Here is a 21,258-nt window from a genome sequence, read left to right on the forward strand (position 1 = left end):
CCCAGCCCCTGAGATAGCACCTGGATGCAGAGATCTGGGCCTCTGCGTTTGCTTAGCACTCAGTAGCACTCACGCCCCCCCCACCCCACCCCCCACCCCCAAGCCCCGCCTGTGTCTACAGGACGCGTGCTGTGGTCTCCTGGCAACGGCAGACACGGAGTCCAGGGTCGCAGAGCCTGCTCCCAGTCCCAGCGGAGCCCAGCCTTTGCCATGACCACCAAACAAGCCAAGAAGAAAGAGGTGCATGGTATCACTTCCGTGCATAGCTCGGACAAATCTAAAGAGTAAGGGACCTCTCCCGGCCCACCCACCCCTAGCCTAACCCTAGTCCACGGGCTGCTTTCCTTAACAAACTGCCAGAGCTGGATTTTAGCGGGCGTCCTCCCAGCTTCTTTATCTTCTGTGGGAACTCAGATCGGGAGATGGAGATTCTTGCTCCTATTCCTCCCCCATGCCAGCTTCTACCCACCTCCTCCCCCAAGACCCTAGTTTCTCTGCTTCCGCTGCTGGTGTGTGTGTGTGTGTGTGTGTGTGTGTGTGTGTGTGTGTGAAAGAGAGAGAGAGAGAGAGAGAGAGAGAGAGAGAGAGAGAGAGAAAGAGGAGGAATCCTTAATTTAAATGATAATTCCCTAGTTTAGGTCTGCCCCCGTCTGTAGTTACTAATGTTTACTCCAAGAAATTATACAGAGCCTAGCTTATGGAATCTATATGTCTCTCTATCTGAGGTGTCTGCGTATGTACCTCCTCATTATTTTTTTTCCCCTTTGGTCTTATTTTTTCTCTAGAAATACCCAGTCACTAATGGCACAGACTTTGGACTTTCATTTGAAGTTACAAAATTACTAACTTATATTCCAGTTATGAGAGAGTGCCAAATGTCCCTCAGTGGGATCACTCATGTTCTTCTGGCTATGCCTGTGGGGGTGGGGGAGGCATTCTTTTTAACTGGATTCTCACATTTAGATGCCTATTTCTTCGCCTCCTTCCTTGCCTAAAAATTCTTACATTGGACTTTTGTTCTGGTCCCTAGTATTTTTCCTCGCTAATCTCCTCTCTCATCCTCATTTCCATATTTGTGATTCTGGATTCTCTAGTTCCTAGTTCTGTCATAAGCAGGCCTCCTGCTACCTGGCAGATAATACATTCATTTTTAACTTAATTTTTAGATAATGTATTACATACATAAGTACAATTTTAACAAGATCGCTCCCCTGCTAATGGCTTCCATTCGTATAGGTCCAAGACCTACAAGTCCCTATAAGATTAAGCCCCTATTACTTTTCTGGCTTTACCTTCCCTTGTTCACATACTAGCTTCCTCTACCCTAGAACATCCGGGGCTTGTGCCTACCCCAGGGCCTTTGCACTGGCTGTTTCCTCTGCTGGGAAGTTCTTCCTCCCAGATTTCTATGCTCTCCTCCCTCGCTTCCATTAGGTGTTTACCTAAATGCTATTTCCTCATGCCAGCATCTTCGGCCAATTGGTTTAAAATTACAACCTCCACTTTTCTGCCCAAACCGAAAAACTCCCTGTTTCCCTTCTTCTGTTTTTTTCTTCATTAATTTTTTGCTCATTTAACATGCTATATATTTCACTTTTTAAAAATTTTGCTGTATGTGTCTTCATAATAGAATTTAAGTTTCATAAAGGCAGGGCATTTTACATTTCTATTTTATAAACCATTGAATCCTTAGTACCTCGACTGATTCCTGGGTCATACCTAGTAGATACTAAGAAATATTTATTTAATGAATGAATGACAGTGATTAAATAAGAAGTTATAAAATTATTGCAAAATAATTTTAATAGACTAAAAATAACTAAGTCAATGATGGTTAGCATTAATGCACACTGAAGGCTCATAACTCTTAAGGAACTTGGGAAAAAATGTTTGACTTTAAAGAGTTTATATCCTGGAAGACATGAGATTCCCAATTTATATAAGAAACTGATTAACCAGATACCATAAACACAGTAGTGGCTTGGTCCTGTGATGGTTGATAATGCCCCTATGGTAAGATGCTAACTCTTTCCTTGTCTGTACTTCTTATATCTTTTTGAGATGATAATGTTATTTCTAAAAATGTTTTCTTTTCCAGAAAATATCTGAGTTGAATTATGTCAATAAAAACATATGTGTATATTTCTGGAAATGGAAGAGTAAAGGCTAATAGTTATACAAAATCTACGCTTTGCTAGAAACTATCTACTGAGCATTAAACATCAAATCATTAGGTTTTGTTGTAGCATTATATGATAGATTGTCAAGTTCATGATAAATCAAGTTTTTCCTCTAAGTTCCACTGGAGGACTAAGCATAGATACCAGGCTAAGTCATCAATAAAGATAAAGTGTTACACAGCATGGGGCCCAGAGAGCAAAGTCCAGCAAGGCTCTGCTGTCATTGTCATTTGAATATACTGGGGACACGTAGAGTGGGTTTTTATATGCCATTTTACAACACCTTGTGGTTATACATCCAATAAATGCAACTAACTCTACCTAACTGGATACAGAGAAAAAAGAAAAAGTCTTCAGAGTTTGAAAATGGCCATTCCATGGAGTCTCGTTCTCCTAGAGCTGCTATTTATAGCATATATCTTTCTTCCCTAAAATTATGTGTCTGATCGGGAACAAGGACATGTCTGGCTTTTGCCTAGCATGTGGCTAGCACATAATAAGCAGTTACCATTTGCTTGTTAAATGAGTTCACAGTTTAGTTATACCCAGCTTGGTTTTCATTCTTTCCTATTTTGATTGAGGCCCAGTTCTCCCTTTCTGTCTGATTCACTGTTGGCAGAGTAAAAAAAAAAAAAAATGATGTTACAACTGCGAAAGCTGAATCATCTATGTCCAGTTGTCACCAAATTTGTAAATAATTATGACTTTAAATCCCCAAGAAAAATTATGCCAGGTAACTGAGCTGTCAGTTTTACACCAAATTGTCATATTTCTGCTTTAGTTATTCTCTATTTCTCTGTATTTGGGAAGAATAAAATCTATATTATAGGGTTTGTTTTGACACCAATTTTGTGATATTGGACATGTCATTTTTCTATTTCAACATTCAATTTTCTATTCTTTAAACGAAGGGCTACCTAATTAAAATCACTACCAATCCAACATATTCTGTCCTCTCTTCTCCTCTGATTTATTTTTTCCCTCTAAACTTTCATGACTTTCATTATATATATATATATATATTTTACCACCACTGTGTCCATGATAAGTGAGGAAATTTTGCTATAGTTAAATATTTAAAACTTTGAACTATATGTCATGGACAAGCACAGATGGTTTTAAATATCAAAATGATGAACTATGAGCTATAATTTGAAAAGTGCATGGAATTCATACTGGATAAGAATCAGGGTAGCAAGAAATTGGTGGTGGTCTGAGAGCAGGGATGGCTGATTCTGGGAACTTTCAATGACAGGAATATTTTTAAATGGGGGGAGGTGAATGGGTGCAGAGCAGATGTGTAAGGTGATTGTGGTCAAAGCCTACAGGAACCAAATTTCTGATCTTCAATTGAAGTGGCAAAATGTGCTCTAATGTCCAGGTGATGGTGCCGCCACATCTGAAAAGACAAAAACTTGAATAGTGTAGATAAAATTTAATTACAATTTTCTAAATGCCTCACCTTATTTATTTTTGCATTCTCTCCAGGGCCCGGCACAATGTGAGTTTAATAATGGTGTGTAATTTAATTGAGCTGAACTGGAAACCTGGTATGGCAGCTCGGCCATAAAACCCTCTGACTCAGAACCAGACAGGGACTGGAAGCCGGAGGGAAGTGGCCGTCAGTCACTTCAGGGATGCAGGGCAGCACTTGGCATGGATGAGGGCACTGTAGAAATGTCACAATATTTAAATGTAAAAACTGAGCCCCAAAGCCCTGTTTAATAAGGTTAGACGTAGCCCCTTGGTCTTAGTGGGGTCTGCCTGCAGGTCTTCCTTTGGAATAGTCTTCATCTGAACATTTATTCAACAATTTATTAAAATTTGACACAGTTTAAGAATCATCTCTGGCAGTAAAATACATTTTTTTTCATCACCCAGTTTTTAGTCTGTTTAGTTAAAATGGTTCCAAATTTACTCTGTAGCATTTTTAGTGTAGTAGACATTAGATTAAAAAGACTTAAATTTATAAACTCATGGAATTTGTATTTTATTATTACCTAAAAATATAATCAAACTCATACTTTGAAACAACATTGTTGTTAATGTTTCTAGATTTAGCAAATTAATATTGCCTCAATCAGAAACGACTATTTAAAAATATCTTGACTGACTTTAACATTTCCAGGTCACAGATTATTTAAATCAAAGGATTAAATAATCTGTAAACTGGTCATGCCACTTAATGTGAGATGAAATTATTAAAAACTGTATCCAAGATAGATTAAAAATATACCTCTGATATGACTTGTGTACTTTGTATAATAGGAAAGATTTCTCTCTCACTTTCACCCTTGACAAAGAAGGTACACATATGTTGTAAAAAGTAGCCAATCAGATGCATTAAAATTTTATTAACATTCCTTCCCAAGGTCAGTCCAGGCTAATTAATTCCAGGTTCTGGGGCTATAACTGTGTTAATTTTGTATGGCTGAATTAACATATGGTACATTTTTAAAGTGAACAAATATTTATATTTTGTATGTTCTTTTTTGCTGGTGTCAAAACGAATGCAATAGTCTGAATATTTTGTAATTATTCTTAGTCCATCCTTCTGATCTGATGACTGCCAAAAGTTCATATATTCCCTCAGTTAAAGTTCACAGGAGATCAATGTGCCCTTCTGCCCCCATTCTCTCACTCTAATCTTCAGTCCAGGGTTGGGACTTCCATCCACCCTTCCACACTCTCAGAGGTCAGGGTAAACTCGGGGCTGCTTCTCCTCATCTTCGCTTTCTGCAGCACTTGTGTCTGAGAAACACCGCTTAGGAGGGTGTTCAGAGGAAACATATGGAAGCTGAGAGGACATGTATCTGGGTTAGTTACCAATTAATGAAAACAAACACAGGTCTCCAAACCTTGTGGATACACTGGCAAAGGGAGAGAGAGCAGGGAGAACTGGGAATGTTCTGCTGGCTTTTGCCCCAGGTCTGAGTCACAAACACAATGAGACTTTAACCAGTTCAGGCCAAGGTCAAAAGTGAAGGTTGGACTGATCACACTGCCAACAGAACCCTTTCTGCATACCATTATACCGAACTGGAAACTAGAGGCAAAACATTCAAGGAGGACAAACAAGCTGGAGCTAGGGGGAATTTAGGACTGGTTTCACCCTAGACAAAGAATGAGCTTACGAGGAAAATAATTTGGAATTGTGTAAAAAAAAAAAAGTCCTTGGAACCTGTGCATGTACTAGCCTCTGGATTTTGGGTAAAGTCATCTTGGATACTCATGCTCTTGCATGCCCTGTGCTGTGCTTGCTCTTTATAAACATCAGCTTTGCCGCTGGGAGGTGTCACACCCTGGGAAATGGCAGAAGCTTAATTTACCATCCCAGCAGCCTTCCTGCACTGGGACCAGAGCAGCAGGAGCAGCTCCAGCTTGTTTGTCCCTTCCTGGCTCTCAAGAGGGTTCAGCTGCCTGCAGGGGAACACGTGTCACTCCAGCTACACCCTGTCTTGTCCTTGCTTGGAGTTCTCCGTTCAGTCTTTCTGCCCCTGTTTTGTTTCTTTCTTCTATTCCCCAGAATTAAGTCATTCTCCAGTGGTCTTACTTCACTCTCCTTTCCTCTCTCATCTGGTCATCTAAACAAGCATTCCTGATTAAGATGACTAAGTGAGCATCCATAGTCCTTGTCATGTGATTGAGCTCAAGTCACTTGGATGTGCTCATCTACTCCAAGCTAAATATGTCCAAAGTGGAGGTCATCATTTTCCCTCCCAAATGCATATACTGGGATGGGCAAAAGTAGGTCTAAAGTTGTGAGTATCCAAAATACAGAGCTTATTCTTGTATTGCTCTTCATTAATTATTGTATTAGAACTGTAAACCTACTTTTGCCCACCTCTGTATTTTCCGTGTTCATGTTAGAGAATCTTATCAGGACTTCCCTGACACCTCAAGTCTAAAGAGCAGTCATCTTTGACCTTCCCCTCTCATCCTATCCAGTCTGTTTCCCTTTGAATTTCCCCTCCGAATTGCTTCTCTTCCCTAGCTCAGCATTCATTGTTTTCCTTGACATCCTCTAGTTTGGGCCTTTATTAATTCCAGGTAGAACCATTGAGAAAACATTCTAGTCCTCTTGCCTTCAGTCAAGGGTTTTTCTTACCCAGTGTACTATATATGTAACTAGAGGCCCGATGCATGAAATTCGTGCTAGAGCCTTGGCCCCGGCCCCCACACATGCTGCCGTGATGCGGGGGGAGGGGGGGGGGGAAGCAGGGGGGAAGCTCTGCTGCCTCTGCCGCGCCCCCCCCCCAGGCTTTGTATGGAAGGACAGCTGGTCTAATTAGCATATTACCATTTTATTATTATAAATCCTGTAAGTAATCTTCTTAACACAATTCCAATGATAGGATGTTCCTGCTTTGAAGAATAACAGAAAGAAAAGAGAGTGAGTGAGCTAAGTGTCAGGGCCCCACCCAGCTTCAACTCCCTCCTGTTCTCTGTATCAACCAAATACTAACATACCATTTACAATCTCCACTTTCTCCCTTTGTGCCTCTTCCTATCCTCCTTTTAGTTGCTCTCCCTCAACCTCCAATTGCAGCCTTAGTTTCAGAGCCACTTGTCCATGAAGCCATCATTTGATTTCGAACTTGAAAGCAATTTTTCCACCTCTTTTGTGTTGACAAAGCACTTTGTTTTTAAGTTCATTTAAACCCTTCATGTTGCCTTTGCATTTTTTTATTGTGTGCACTTATTCCCATTAATTTTGTTATTTGAGACTAGGAACTGAGTCTTATTGATCTTTGTATTCACATAAGCACAATGTATTTAAAAAAACAGATGTTGAACTTTTATTTTTTTATTCTATTTTTTAAATTTTACTTTATTTTATTTTTCATCACCATTTATTACCTCTATGCTCTCTTCTACCTCCACCCACTCCTCTCCATCCCCCATCACCACACTTCTAAAATTAAACGTGCAATTAAATACTTCTACTAAAACCAAGAGAATAAAAGGTCGACATTGTAATCTGGCTTTAACAATTTTAAATTTTTCTAAGATTGCAATTTATTTTCTTACATATTTAATATTTCTGAAGAGTGTGGCTCAGAATGCCCTTAACCCAAATTAAGTCAATTGTGTAATTCTATTCATATTTTCACTACTTCAGGATATTAGCTGACACTACTTATGATGGCATGCTGATTGTACATTGCAGAAAATAAACTGCCTCCCACTATGAATAAAATTATGTCCTTACCCTGAACAGCATGCTTGAGGAAAACAATGGCAAAATTTCAGAACCTCATTCTATTGAAATTTTAATATCCTTACAGTGAAATGATCGAAGAATATATAGGAGTTTGTGTGTGTGTGCATAAGATTCTGATGCTCCCCCCGCCCCCTTACAAGTCTCTGTGAAGGTCTCTCCTCTAGTGCTCTGTCCTGCAAACTCTACCTGCCTTGGTCTCCCCAGACTCTCATCTCCTTCTCCTCTACGCAGGGAGTTGGCTGGGATATGCCTGGGCTAACTCTCCTGCACTGGCCTACTTCTGGTGACCTGACAGTGGTTAAATTCAGCTTCTTTTCCAAAATACACTTACAGACTTTTAAGCTTGGACTGCCTCTGCTCAAATCCAATTCCTCGTACCTACTTGTGGATTTCATGCACTATTTCAGCCCCCAATCCACAACGTACAGGTTCTTTCTGTCATTAGCCCATTGACTTTTTAAATTGAGATATAATTGACATATTACATTATATTAGTCTCGGGTGTACAACATAATAATTTGATATTTGTATATATGGTTCAATGATCACTATCATAATTAGTTAATATATATCATCATATATAGTTTGCATGTTTATTTTCTCATGCAAATTAAGACTTTTTTTCTTGTGATGAGAACTTTTAAGATCTGATCTCTTAGCAACTTTCAAATATACAATATGGTATTATTAAATATAGTCAACTTGTTATATATTATGTCCTCATGACTTATGTATTTTATAATTGGAAGTTTGTACCTTTTGACTACTTTCACCCATTTTCCCACCTCTCACCCTCTGCCTCTAGCAACCAGCCATTCTCATTTTTCAATGGTTTTCAATCATAATCAAATAATTTCAATTATAAATCATATATATATATGAAATCATCTTTATATTTGCTGCTTATGTCATATTCATTTTTATGTCAGACTATTCTGTCCAACTTAGCCTGCTGTTATAAATGTACTTTTTTTGTGTTTCTTCCCCCCCCCCCCCCCCCCGCCCCCCCAACCTCTTTAGAGCACCTTTATATTTTATATTTCTACTCTGGAAATTAGCCGCTTGACTGGCTTCCTGAAATTTTTCCTCCCTCCAAACATTGGGTTCCTTTGGAATATCATTTGACATTTGGAATATACAGATTTTATATTATAAACATTTTCCGCGATCAGACAGTCAAACCTCAGAGGGAAGATAGGAGAGGGTGGGGGTAAGAGGAAGAGGTCAACCAAAGGACTTGTATGCATGCATATAAGTCTAACCAATGGACACAGACACCAGGGGGGTAAGGGCATAAGTGGGGGGGGGGGGGCAAGTGGACAATAAGGATACATATGTAATACCTTAATCAATAAAGAAAAAATAAAATAAAATAAATTCTCACAAATATGTTTTGTGTATACAGACTTATAGTCTCTGCTAAAAAGGACATTGACAATCCTCCTATCTCAATAGCATAATTAGACTGTGTGGAAGGAAACATTTAGCAATACATAAAGAGAATAGATTTATCTTTGAAATCTTTTATAAAGCTGTAATTGTAATGGATTGAATCACGTACTAATACTTGGGTATATTGCTATGTGAGTAAGATAACTCTGTGTATACCCCTGATTTTTTTCCGGTGTGTCAGGTTTAATTTCTTTACATGTCTATGTTTTATAACATTTGGCAACATTTATTTCCCAGTATTATCAGTTCTTAAATCTTCAAAAGTCCTTAGCTACTTTTGTGTTTAAAGAGTATCTTGTTCTCAGAATTGATGAGACCAGGAACTAGGTGATTTAAATATTTAAAGGATCCAGGCTATGTTAGAGCAGTAGTTGTACTCTGGAAGTGAACTTTAAAGGCACACTGTGCAGAGAGTTTCAACACTTGTACATCATCATTTGAAATCTGCAGTATATTTGACATTGGGTCTACTTGACCAGTGGTTATATTGTGTGTATAGCACTATAGGTGAGCTACTGAACTGATATAAGATACCTCTAATTGTTACCAGCAATGTCGGCCCTTGGTTCTTGAGTTCAGCAAAAAAAAAAAAAAGAAGAAATCACAATCAATAACTAGTGAAAGAAGAAGTTTATTTAGCATCAAAGCGAAAGTACATGGGAAGAGATTTGAGCAGGCTGCTCAGAGAGCTGCTTTGACCCTTTAGAAAGAAAGTTACAGAAGCAGAAGAAGTGAGCCAGCTGGGCTGTGTGGACTCAGGAAATATGTTACAGAGACAAAAGAAGGGCCCTTGGAGAGAGGTCCAGGGGATTAGCCCAGGATGAGCTGCCACTGCCCACTACTCCCCTGGTTGCAAGTCTCCTGGGGACCTTTAGTGCTTAGGAGAAAGAAAGCATAGATAGCCCTAGCTGGTTTGGCTCAGTGGGTACAGCATTGGTCTGTGTACTGAAGGGTCCCGGTTCAATTCCAGTCAAGGGCACATGCCTCCGTTGAGGGCTTCATCCCCAGTAGGGTGCATGCAGGAGACAGCTGATCAATGATTCTCTCATCATTGATGTTTCTATCTCTCTCTCCCTCTACCTTCCTCTCTGAAATCAATAAAAATATATTTTTTTGAAAAGATAGCAAAAATACATGCCTGAAGAGAGAAAGTGTGGGCTTTCTCTAAAGAGAGAACATATACGGCGTCCTTTTTCTTTAGGGTTTTTATTTGTTTCTAAAGGCAGACATTTTAGGGAAGGTCTCAGGGAAGGGTCTCAATAGAATATTTTACCAGCTATCCAGGTTTTTCCTTTAATACGCTGATTCATCAAAATGAACATATAAGGCCAAGGCTGTGGTCTCTGCTGATTGTTTAGTGCTAGGGCAGGGGGCCATTCATCAATGCTGCTGGTCCTATGTCAGCCATCATATAATTTCATTGGGTTTTGCTGCTTTTCTGGGCCTGCAGCTGAAACACAATTGAGACCTGGATATTATCTCTAGTTTGACCAAAACTCTGTCCCTGTGGTCTACAGATCCGAGGCTTTGTTCCTAACATTATTTGATGCTGATAAGAATCTTATTGTCTGAGGGCTTAATGCTTTAGGGAGTGGTCCTGCAAGGGAGAAGGTGGTGGATGAGTGGGGGTGCTGGATGAGGCTAGTTCAAATCAGCTATCTGTCTCAGTTTCCCCATTCCACTTGCCAATCAATTTTTCTGGCTTCTTACTATCTTGCCTCATAACGAGAGTCTTTTTAAATGATCTTCAACACAGATGGAAACAAATTTGACATGTTACAGGAAAAGTAGGCCAATTAGTGACAAAGATGAGCAGCTTAAGGGAGGGAGCCAGAACAGTTCCTTACACTTGACAGAATGAAGAGGAAAGCAAAACATGATCTTAGCAGGGTCTTTGTTTTTTAAGAAAGTAGATCTTCCTTTTATAAAAATAGCTTTCATTTGAGCTTCCCAAATGAGGTAACTTTATCATGGTTTGAGAGGATACAAAATCACCAATTTCTTTTATCTGTTGTACCAACACTCTTGATTTTTCCATTAATATGAAAAATGTCCCCCTTTTCCTAGAACAATTCTTCTCATCATTTTCTCATATTTCCCTACATGCTACTTAGAGACAGCCCTTTACAATGTATATATTCTCAGACTTTCTCCTCCAAGAAGATGGTGGATTAAGATTTTTTTTTTGAAGGTAACAATATCTAGAAATGCTTACATAAAAAAAATCTCCAGGATTCAGAAATGAGGAGGGAACTTGAGGTCAGAATGTCATGGCTCTGAGCTGAAGCTGCTGCTTCACCAGGGAAGGCTTACCAGTCTTATGAAAGTGGAAGCTTTTTTAAAAACATATTTGGTCAAGGTCTTGAGCCCAGAAAAAGAAAAGGAGTGCTCCAACTTTAGATAAAGGCATGTCTTTCCAAGAGTTAAATTCTCTTTAAAATGAGCGGAGAAAGGTAGCTTTTCTCTGCTTGGGGTCTGGCTGAAAAAAATAAAAATTTCCTCGAGAAATAGAAACTCTTGGATGAGACTGCAAAAGTTTGAGATCTGGCTTTAAAGCACCGATGGGAAATGTAGGAAATGGAAAAAAAATTGGTGAGCATCTGGTCAAACTCTACCTACATGAAAAAATTTGAAACAGTATTAATTAGAAACGATATAACTATAAAGGCAGTGGTTCTTTTATTTTATGTAAATAGATGACAGAGAGACAGATAGGTTGCCCATGTTGTTCAGACACTCTTCCCAATGTTGGAGATGAAGGGAATGAACAAAAAACCCAGTGTTCCTACCCATGGAGGCAATATAAACCCCTACCTGTGGAAACATACAACAAGCATAGAAATAAGGATTGTCAAGCACTCTAGAAATAAAGCAATAAAAGCACGCAGAGGTGAGAGTTGCTATATAAGATAGGGTATTCAGGGAATTTCCTCCTGCCCCCAGCCCCACAAGGTGACTTTTAAGAGAGGCCTTAACCTTCGTGTTGCTAAGTACACTTATGTGTTTATACTTCATCTTGTTTGATCTATTAATAGCATTTAGACCTGTGGCTCATTAGCTCAGTTTTGAAAAAAATTGCTTTTCTCCTCCTTCCACTTGTAAGGGCCTTTGGGATTACATTGGGCCCACCAGATAATCCAAGGATCAGCACCCCATTTCAAGATGCTTGAAGAGATCTACAAACTCTCTTTGCCACGAAAAAGAGATCCATGTATCCATTGGCTCCAGGAATTAGGGTGTGGAGATATAAAATACATATATATATATATATATAATTGGGGGCGGGGGGGCATTATTTTGTCTATCATACTGACTGTTTTTCTCAGTTTTCTTCCTACTCCCTCTGACTTTTAACATAGAATGCCAGGGCAGATATATAGCTATAGTGACAGTTCTAATCCTGAAACATTGTTAAAGTGATTGGTGAATAGCCTTAACAATAACCTTACCAATGACCCTGAGCCCCAGATATTTCTGCCTCCTGCCCTGGGTCCTGACCTACCCTGAGGACCTTACATACCCAACCCACCACTTAAAGTAAAGAATAAATGTCTGGCCTAGCTGGTAGCTTTGAGGACATGACCCAGCACTGTGACCAGGGTCCATTTAGATTTTTCATTCCATACCAGTTATTACCTGTTTTGAATAGTGTCTCTGGGAGTGCCTATAATAAATTCAGAATTGTTTTAAGTCATGATATTTGTGGTGTAGGCTTAATTCCCATTAGGGGTATGTGGGAGGCAGCCAATCAATGATTCTCTCTCATCATTGATGTTTCTATCTCTCTCTCACTTTCCCTTCCTCTCTGAAATCAATGAAAATGTGTTTTTAAAAATATGTTTACAAAAATATTTTTAAAATATATTTTTTAAAAATTACAAAATTTAGCCATGTCACTTATACTTCTGCTCACAACCCTCCTTTGCTTCCCATCTTCCTCAGACTAACAATCAATGCCCTTACTTTGGCTTAGATCATCTTTACAATCTTAGCATCTCCTGTTTTCTCTCATAATCTGCCCCCATTTTCCCTTCAGCCACACTGACCTCCATATCATTCTTCAAATAAGTCAGGATGCTCTCTGCATCTGGAATATCCTTCCTTGCTCTTTGGACTTGCTGTTCCTTGTGTCCAGAACATTCTTTCCACAGATAGCCACGCAGCTTGATTTTTTAATTTCTTTCACTATTTACTTCAATATTACCCTGTCATAGAACACTTTCCTTGACAACTGTATTAAAACTTGGGCATCTTACCTTTTCAGTTCCCTCGTCCTGTTTTTATTTCCCCCTAACAATCCCCCTTTCTAATATACTGTATATTTTACTTAAATTATGCTTTTTATTTTGTGTCTCCACCCACGAGGATATGAACTCCATAAGGGTAGATTTTAGTTTGGTTTGTTTATTTCTTATTCCAGGGACTAGTGCAGGGTTGTAGCCTCATGTATAGTTAAAACCTGAACAATTAAACAAGATGCCTAGTTTAGACTTTAAAATTCATAAAAATAAAAACTCAAAGTTTAGAGATGTGAAACTGTAATACACTATTAATGAGAGTATAAAGCAAGTCCAACTTTTCTATAGAAAATTAGTCAAAAATATATCACAAGCTATAAATATGCATATATTATGGTAGAGTAAGTCTCTTTATTAAAAGCCATCCTAAGGAAATAATTAATAATGCATTCATATATTTATCAATAATACATGTCAATATTTAAAAAATAGCCATTAGGCTTGTTTTTAATAGTGAAAAAATTTTAAGTCAATACCCTCAAATTTCCAAAATAGAAGCTTTTAAAGGAAAAGCAGTATATTCATATAATGAAATATTATGCAATCATTGAATTCATATTTAGATAAATACTTATTGATCTGGGAACTATTAACAATATGCTGATAAGTGGATAAGAGCAGTCTATAAAAAGAGTATGCTGAATGATGTCACCTTTGAAAAAAAAAGATGTATATTCCTATATATTAGCTTAAGGAAATGGGCAGTTGTTAATGTGGTTTCTAGAATGGATTGGGTATGCCCTTCTTATTTGTCTGATTTGTTAAGTTTTCTTTTTATTTATTTTTTATTTAATATATATATATATTTTATTGATTTTTTACAGAGAGGAAGGGAGAGGGATAGAGAGTTAGAAACATCAATGAGAGAGAAACATTGATAAGCTGCCTTCTGCACACCCCCCACTGGGGATGTGCCCGCAACCCAGGTACATGCCCTTGACCGGAATCGAACCTGGGACCCTTCAGTCCACAGGCCTATACTATCCACTGAGACAAACCGGTTAGGGCATAAATTTTCTTTTAAAATAATGATCACATAGTACTTTTATCCTAAGAAAAATAAAAATTACGTTTGTACTAATCTTCAAAAAGCTATTAGTATTATACATGTAAAGGATTTTCAAGTGGGAATTGTATATAAATATTTCCCTATATGGCATCTTATAGGTTTATGATGAATGTCCTGCATTAATAAGTAGGGACTAATGTACAACATTTATTTATGGAATAGTCTGTTGAGGATATTTCAGTCTTTAGAACCCTAACATGTGGAAGCTGAGTGGCCATAGATATGACTGTATTGAAAAATGCATTTACCATGACTGCTGACAGAGAATTACATTTATGTCATGCAATTAATCTAACATTTCACCTCAGAGATTTGAATTAAAACTAACCCACCTCCATCCCCCTCTGTTTCTAGTCAGTACTCTTTTGGTAGTAATACACAAAGTACTGTTGAACAGAAGAAGTGGAAATTCCCAATCTGGCCAGAATGGAATGAAATTGACATAAATGCAGAAAAGTGGGATGCAGGCAAAGGTGGAAAAGAAAAGGACAAAGCGGGAAAAAGCCCTATATTTGTAAGTAAATTTGAAGGTGACTAGATTTCATTTTGGTCTTTAACTCTACCATAGAAAAAGATTTGCTAACCTGTAAGTGTACTCATTTTTCTCCACAGCCTCCATTCAAAAGAGAACTTCTGTTTTGTCCTCCCTCATCCTACCTTGTCATCCAACCTTGGTCTTGAGCTTTGGTGAATCACACTTGAATAAATGGGACGAGGGAGATGACCAAAGAGGCATAATGAAACAAAAGGGAAATGGATAGGACAGGTGAGCTAGTCGGTTTTGGGCAGAGGTGGGAGCCAGGCATTGCCTTAACCAGCTGTGATTTAGAAAATGAAAGACCTCTGCAGATTTGTGAGCTGTTATTTGGAGATTACAGGAAAGATTGTTGAGGGAGAGAGAGAGAGAGAGAGAGAGAGAGAGAGAGAGAGAGACAGAGTTACAGAATGACTAGGTTGAACTCTGGTGTCTTTATTTATATAGAGTACTCTGAAATAGTACTTAGTGGCATTTACATTTTGTTCATGAAATGCAGAATCCCAAACTGTATAAGTCATATCAGTAACTTGTTTACAAAAGATATTCAATGCATATTACTAATTTCTGCCTCTCAATACTTGAGCAATTTCACATTAGCAATGTGTGTGGGAATGCATTCTTTATACCACACCTAACTTGATTATGGAACTCTTAGGTGCAGAGGGCTTTTTAACTTTCTGGGTCCAAATGAAAATGGTCACATTTTACATATTTTAAAATACGTTTATTGATTTGTTTTCTTTAGAGAGAGAGGAAAGGGGAAGAGAGAGAGAGAGAGAGAGAGAGAGAAGAGAGAAATGTGAGAGCGAAACATTGATTGGTTGCTAGCCTAAAACCTGGGCAATGTGACCTGATTGGGAATCAAACAGGAATTGAACTGGCAACCTTTTGGTGCAAAGGATGATGCCCAACCAACTGAGACATACCAGCGAGGGCTATTTTACATATTTTAACAGCAGTTCCAAACTTATGGAGACTGTGTGTGAGTTTACATCAGGAAGACAGTTTGTGCAAATCCTTAGTGAAGCAGTTGAGCACCAGCCCAAACCCTGGTTATTACAACAGTGCCAAGTGGTACCATCTGGGGCAGAACCTTGCTCCCCTACCCCAGTTCTGTTCCTCAACGTCAGCATTCATGGCTTGGGAAGCAGCAGTCCCTCCACTGGAGTGAGTGGTGGACACTCCAAGGCTGTGATTACATTTCTGTGATATATTGGCACAAGAGCTCTTAGCCGTGATTTGCAACATTGATTTTTTTAATCAGGATTAATTGCCTTAGGCATCAAACCACAGCAGATATCCCTGAAACTTTCCAGAAGGCCGCTACTTTGGATGTGAGGCTAGTGATCAGGATATCAGCCTCAGATGGATCAAACCTTCCCTGCAAGCCCAGAGTCTGGCCCCCTCCTTCAGCTAAGTGATGGCAATGAAAGGATATGATGGGTGAACCAAACTGAGAAGTATACGATGAAGTATTGCAAGGTGGATATAAAAAATATACCTAAAGCAAAGTGAAATGGAAAAGTTACCATTAACTTAGTATGAGGGGCTCAGATCCTATAGGAAAGGGAATCAAACCAGGATGAGCCCACATTCGCCTTGGTTTAGTTTATTTGTTTCTCTCAAAGACATTTATTAATTTAAATCATGATAATGAGAGTCCAAGTACAGACTAATGCCTTGGTGCTTGTATCAGAAGGGAGAGAATCATTAAGGGCTGCCAAAGTAGGCAGAACTTGTCCAAAATCCCAAAGGTAACTACAGAGAAGTGATCTCAAAATTTTGCATATAATTTTATTCTGAGACATTTGCCTAACTTCTAAGCTATGTATTTGAAGCTTTTGCTGCTGAGAAAATGAGTAAAAAGTTAGCAGTTTAAAGGCTAAATAACTGAGAAAAGAATTAGAGAATTCCTGGTGCTATTGCCAGAAATTGGAATTTAGGGTACACAAAGGGAAAGGACCCTGATAAACCCTCCATCCTTTCAGGTAGGACTCCACTGTGCTTATAGTGTTCTGTATTGAGGAAGGGCAAACCAAATTTACACCAGCCTTACCAAATCCTGAGGCCCATTCTTGACTGGGCCAAGTTTGTCTTGTACTCTGCCTGCCAGAAGAGAATAAAATTCTCCTCTTTGGAGGAAGACATTATTATTTAGAGCCTGTGAAAATTATGTTCAGTGTATAGCATATAATCAATTTTACTAGACATGAAGATAAATAGTACCAAGCAACTGAAAACCAAGAAGAAAAATCAGGTAATATAAACAGAACCACGGGAGACTCTGATTCTTGGATTTCCAGATAAAGGACTTTAACCAAATTGATATTTGCAAGGGAAAAAACAATGGGCGGGAACCCCAGAAGTCTAATACAGCTTCTGGAAACCTCAGCCTATTGTTAAAAAAAACTCATTCGTGAATCATTTAACTAGATGTTGGGGTTGCCTTTGTCTCCATCCAAATTATACCAGTATCTTAAATGTGTCAATAAACCACATGCTCCAGATACATATTCCGGTAGACACTTAGCTTTAAAGTTTAGATGATGCCCTCAAATATAACCCATTCTCAGGACACTCCAGCATTGGGATAAAAATATGATTACCATGAACATCACAAAACAGTATTTATTCTCCCTCATCCCCATTCATTCATATAAAATTTAGTTACCTTTTCCCTGTGCAGATAGTTCATATTTCTTAAGTATCTTGTTTGTACTCCTACCACTTTTCATATTATTTCTTGTACGGAGCTACACACACACGCACCCCCTTATGAGCTGTGAAAACTTTTACACAGTAGCTGTCTGAAGCCTCTCTAACTTACTAGACCACTAATACTTGTGAGTAGACTCTTAGATATCATTTTTTCTTCAGAGCTCATTAATTGACCTCAAAATTTAATGAATTAATTTAATCTGGGGCATTTATCCCAGGAAAATGTAAATATGTTCACATAGAATCTAGAACCTATATACAAATGTTCATAGCAACTTTATTAGTAACAGCCTCAAACTGGAAACTGTCCAGATGTTCTTCAATGAACAGATGGTAAGCAAACAAATATCCATATCATGAGCTATTACTCAACAATAAACAAGAACAAACTATTGATACGTACAACAACTTGGATGAAATGAATCTCCAGAGAATTAGGCTGAGAGGGGATAAAAGCCAGTCCAAAAGGCTACATACTATATGATTCCATTCATATAACATGATGGAAATGGCACAGTTACGGAAATAGGACCCAGATTAGTGATTGCTAGGTGGTAGGGATTAAGCACTGAGTGTGGAGTTTAGGGTAGGTGTGGCTATAAAAGAGCATAGGAAGGATCCTTGTGCTGATCAAATTGTTCTGTATCTTGACTGTGTCAATGCCTGTTTCCTGGTTGTGATATTGTAGTATAGTTTTGCAAGATGTTACCATTGGGAAAAGAGAAAGCAGGAACTCTCATATTATTTCACACAGTGGCATGTGAATGTATAATTATCTCAAAATAACAACTTTAATTAAAACAATAAATGAAAGTCAAATCAAAGGTACACATTTCATATACATATTGTCTTGTTTATGGATTCTAACAGTTGACAAGTAAACTCGTTCAATTTTCTCTATTAAGTTAAAAACAACAACAAAATGAAACAGTATTTTCAGTGGGAAGTAACTCCATATCTGGCCTATCCAAAATTGTTTTCCTTCCATTCCTAATTCACATTCCAAAGAAGCTCATGCTTGCTTGTACTGTTTCATCTGCAATCAAAATGCTACTCGACAATCAAGGTTTCATGAATTAAATACAGAATCATTAACTTCTAGTATTTTCCAAATACTCCATAAACTAACTCTGAGAACAAACATACACAATACTCTATAAATGCCTTTTTATTGATCTATGCATTATTAATTCTTAAGATTGAGCTGTTTTTATTTTAATAAAACCATATGGAGATAAAACTCAATATATTTTTATGTAGCATTGTTTTGAAGACCCTGAAGGCAAGATCGAATTACCACCATCACTGAAAGTTTATGCCTGGAAACGTCCACAGGATTTTTTATTTAATCGGGTAAGAAGAATTTTTATTATTAAACAATATATATATTAATGATGGTATGTAATGTGTTAATTATGAAAATCTACATTTTTAAACAATTTAGGATAATTTTTTCTTGTGGTATTCAATAATAATAAGTAATTGCGTTTTGAATTTAAATTAGAAATAAATGTTTATCAGTATGGTGGAACATTGATTGTACTGATTTCCAAAAGAATATTAAAATTTTGTTTAGAGCCCCCAGTTTTCTTTTTCTCCTCCCCATGATGTCACATTATAGCCCTTAACTTCTGACAGACTTTCTCCTTTCTACTTTTTAGCAGGAACTTATATGGCACGAAGGTCTGTTTACTTTAGTGTTTATTAGCCTTAATTTTCAAGCCCAAGAGACTTGCATTTGGATCTCTCTTTCCCAGGGATTGTTGAAGCACTTTCCAAGGGCCACCTTCATTTCTGGACCCTACACCCAGCCCTTTCATCATATTGACTAGGACATCATCTGAGAAACCTTTCTGTAAAATAGCACTTATGTACACGAAATGTCAGACCCACTGGTCTATCTTCCTAATAGCTATGTTCATTTAAATATATTTGTTGTTTCCAAGTACTTAATTATCATTAATGCCTTTTTTCCCTTCTTGGATCTTCCATTATTTTTATATGCATAGAAAATCAGTAGGCTTAATTAGTTACTAGTTAGCTAGTCAAATGGTTGTAATGGAGCTGATTCTTGTATACATTATGGAATCCATTGAATCTCTGTTTCTACACAAAGTGATTTTAACCCAAAATTTTTATTCTTTATAAGCACTACCAATGCAAGAAAATATAATTTATCCACCATATTTTTCAATTACTGTTACTAGATGAGGAAGTCAGATAATCCTAAATTTAAAAATACTAAAATGAGAAAATGGAAAGATACATCTCTCTTCATCAGAGAATCTATGGAATGTCTACTTGTAAGACATTTTAAATGTAAGGAATCAAATATACATGAAGCATGCCTATAAATTCCTTACAATGTTAAGTAGTGTTGACATAAAGACTACAAATTTATGATGTTAATATAATGCACTTAATATAAAGATATTATTAATAATATTCAAGCTCTGCTCAATTTAACTGCAGAATTTGCATTCCATGCAAATAAAGGATATGAATGCCATGAAATGGGAGTGTCACAAATTTGAATAAGTAGAACAGTTTTATAAACCATATTTTGTTCTTTTTAGAATACCTTATTTCTGAGAGATACACTTATACTAAAAATAAATTAATTGATTATTATTGATGATACTTCCACCAACATTTATCATAATATTGCCATCCCTCTACCTCTACTCCCCCTGGGCACTGACTCCTTTTGATCCATCATGTTGGTGTGTCGACAGACAGAACTGAAAGTCTAGCTCTGTGGGGAAATCTTCAGAAAGTGTTCTTCAAGTTTTAGTGTCTAGGTCCACCGTGATAAATACATTTTATACTGAGACTAATTAAATATAGACATATATAAAGTTTAGACAAAAATTCTGCAAAATAGTGATGGCCTTTCTATATAAAATTTACTCTATTTCAGTCTATTTAGATAGATAGATAGATAGATAGATAGATAGATAGATAGATAGATAGATCATACTCTGGTTGTGAGAAATGAAATTGGGTTTGGCCTGTGGACAGTGCATGAGCTACATATCCTTTCTATTTTCTAAGGAATAATATCTTCTTTAAAATATTTTATTTCAGGTTCCAGTAGTTGTAAAGAATGAAACCACGTTTGACTTGTTTTCAGTAAATGAACATTTACTCTGCAGTGAGGTATGTACAGAAGTACGAACTAAAGCCTCATTGCAAAATGCCTTCCGGACCAGCTTAAGCAATTCCAAGTCTCACTTCTCCTTTGCTCACCTTTAAGTTTTGGTATAACTGAGCTGTTAATACGCTGGACATTCAAAGGGAAAGAGAAGCCCCTTTGAGTTCAGCATGCAAATTGTGGGAATTGTTAGTATCAGCACTGCTTGTTCCCCTCTTCTGCCCAGGTACTGGCTTCTCACAATCTAGGCTTTTCTGCTCCAGCTCCACTTGCCTGGCAATTGACTTAAAGTTGTTCTCTGAGAGGGGTGTTACATTGTTTGATTTGCTAATGTGGGGGAAATCATGGGGTGCGGTTTGATTGCAACACCTCCTCTAAACAAGCCAGATATTCAGCACAGCAGTCCTACTTCCTGTGGGGATGCACTTCCCCACCTCCCCGCCCTGCCTTTTATCCATCAGAAGCAGACTTGTTCCACTTCCCCAAGGTAGTTATTTCAGAGTCAGGGGATTTTTGAACGTTTTCTTTTAAGATCAGTTAGAAGAGTGGAGCATAGTCATTATTGATTCAAACCCTTTGTCTTTCTTATGTTTAGTGTCTCAACAAAATTATCTCCAAATTTATG

At 37.8% G+C, this 21,258-nt stretch overlaps 1 protein-coding gene across 4 annotated transcripts in view; it reads left to right on the top strand.

Moving 5' to 3' along the window:
• The first annotated feature begins 204 nt into the window (after positions 1-204).
• Positions 205-21,258, top strand: part of ADGB (androglobin) — a 124,606-nt gene continuing 103,552 nt past the window's right edge. For all 4 annotated transcript variants that reach the window (XM_070417857.1, XM_070417858.1, XM_070417859.1 and 1 more), the window contains exons 1-4: positions 205-284; positions 14,578-14,737; positions 18,740-18,832; positions 20,567-20,638. In XM_070417857.1, coding sequence (XP_070273958.1) covers positions 211-284; positions 14,578-14,737; positions 18,740-18,832; positions 20,567-20,638 — 399 coding nt within the window. In that variant the 5' untranslated portion in view covers positions 205-210. The remainder of the gene's footprint in view (positions 285-14,577; positions 14,738-18,739; positions 18,833-20,566; positions 20,639-21,258) is intronic.

Source organism: Myotis yumanensis, unplaced genomic scaffold, assembly GCF_028538775.1.
Source record: "Myotis yumanensis isolate MYYU_CA2020_CCGP unplaced genomic scaffold, mMyoYum1.0.hap1 SCAF_6, whole genome shotgun sequence".
Classification (NCBI taxonomy): Eukaryota; Metazoa; Chordata; class Mammalia; order Chiroptera; family Vespertilionidae; genus Myotis; species Myotis yumanensis.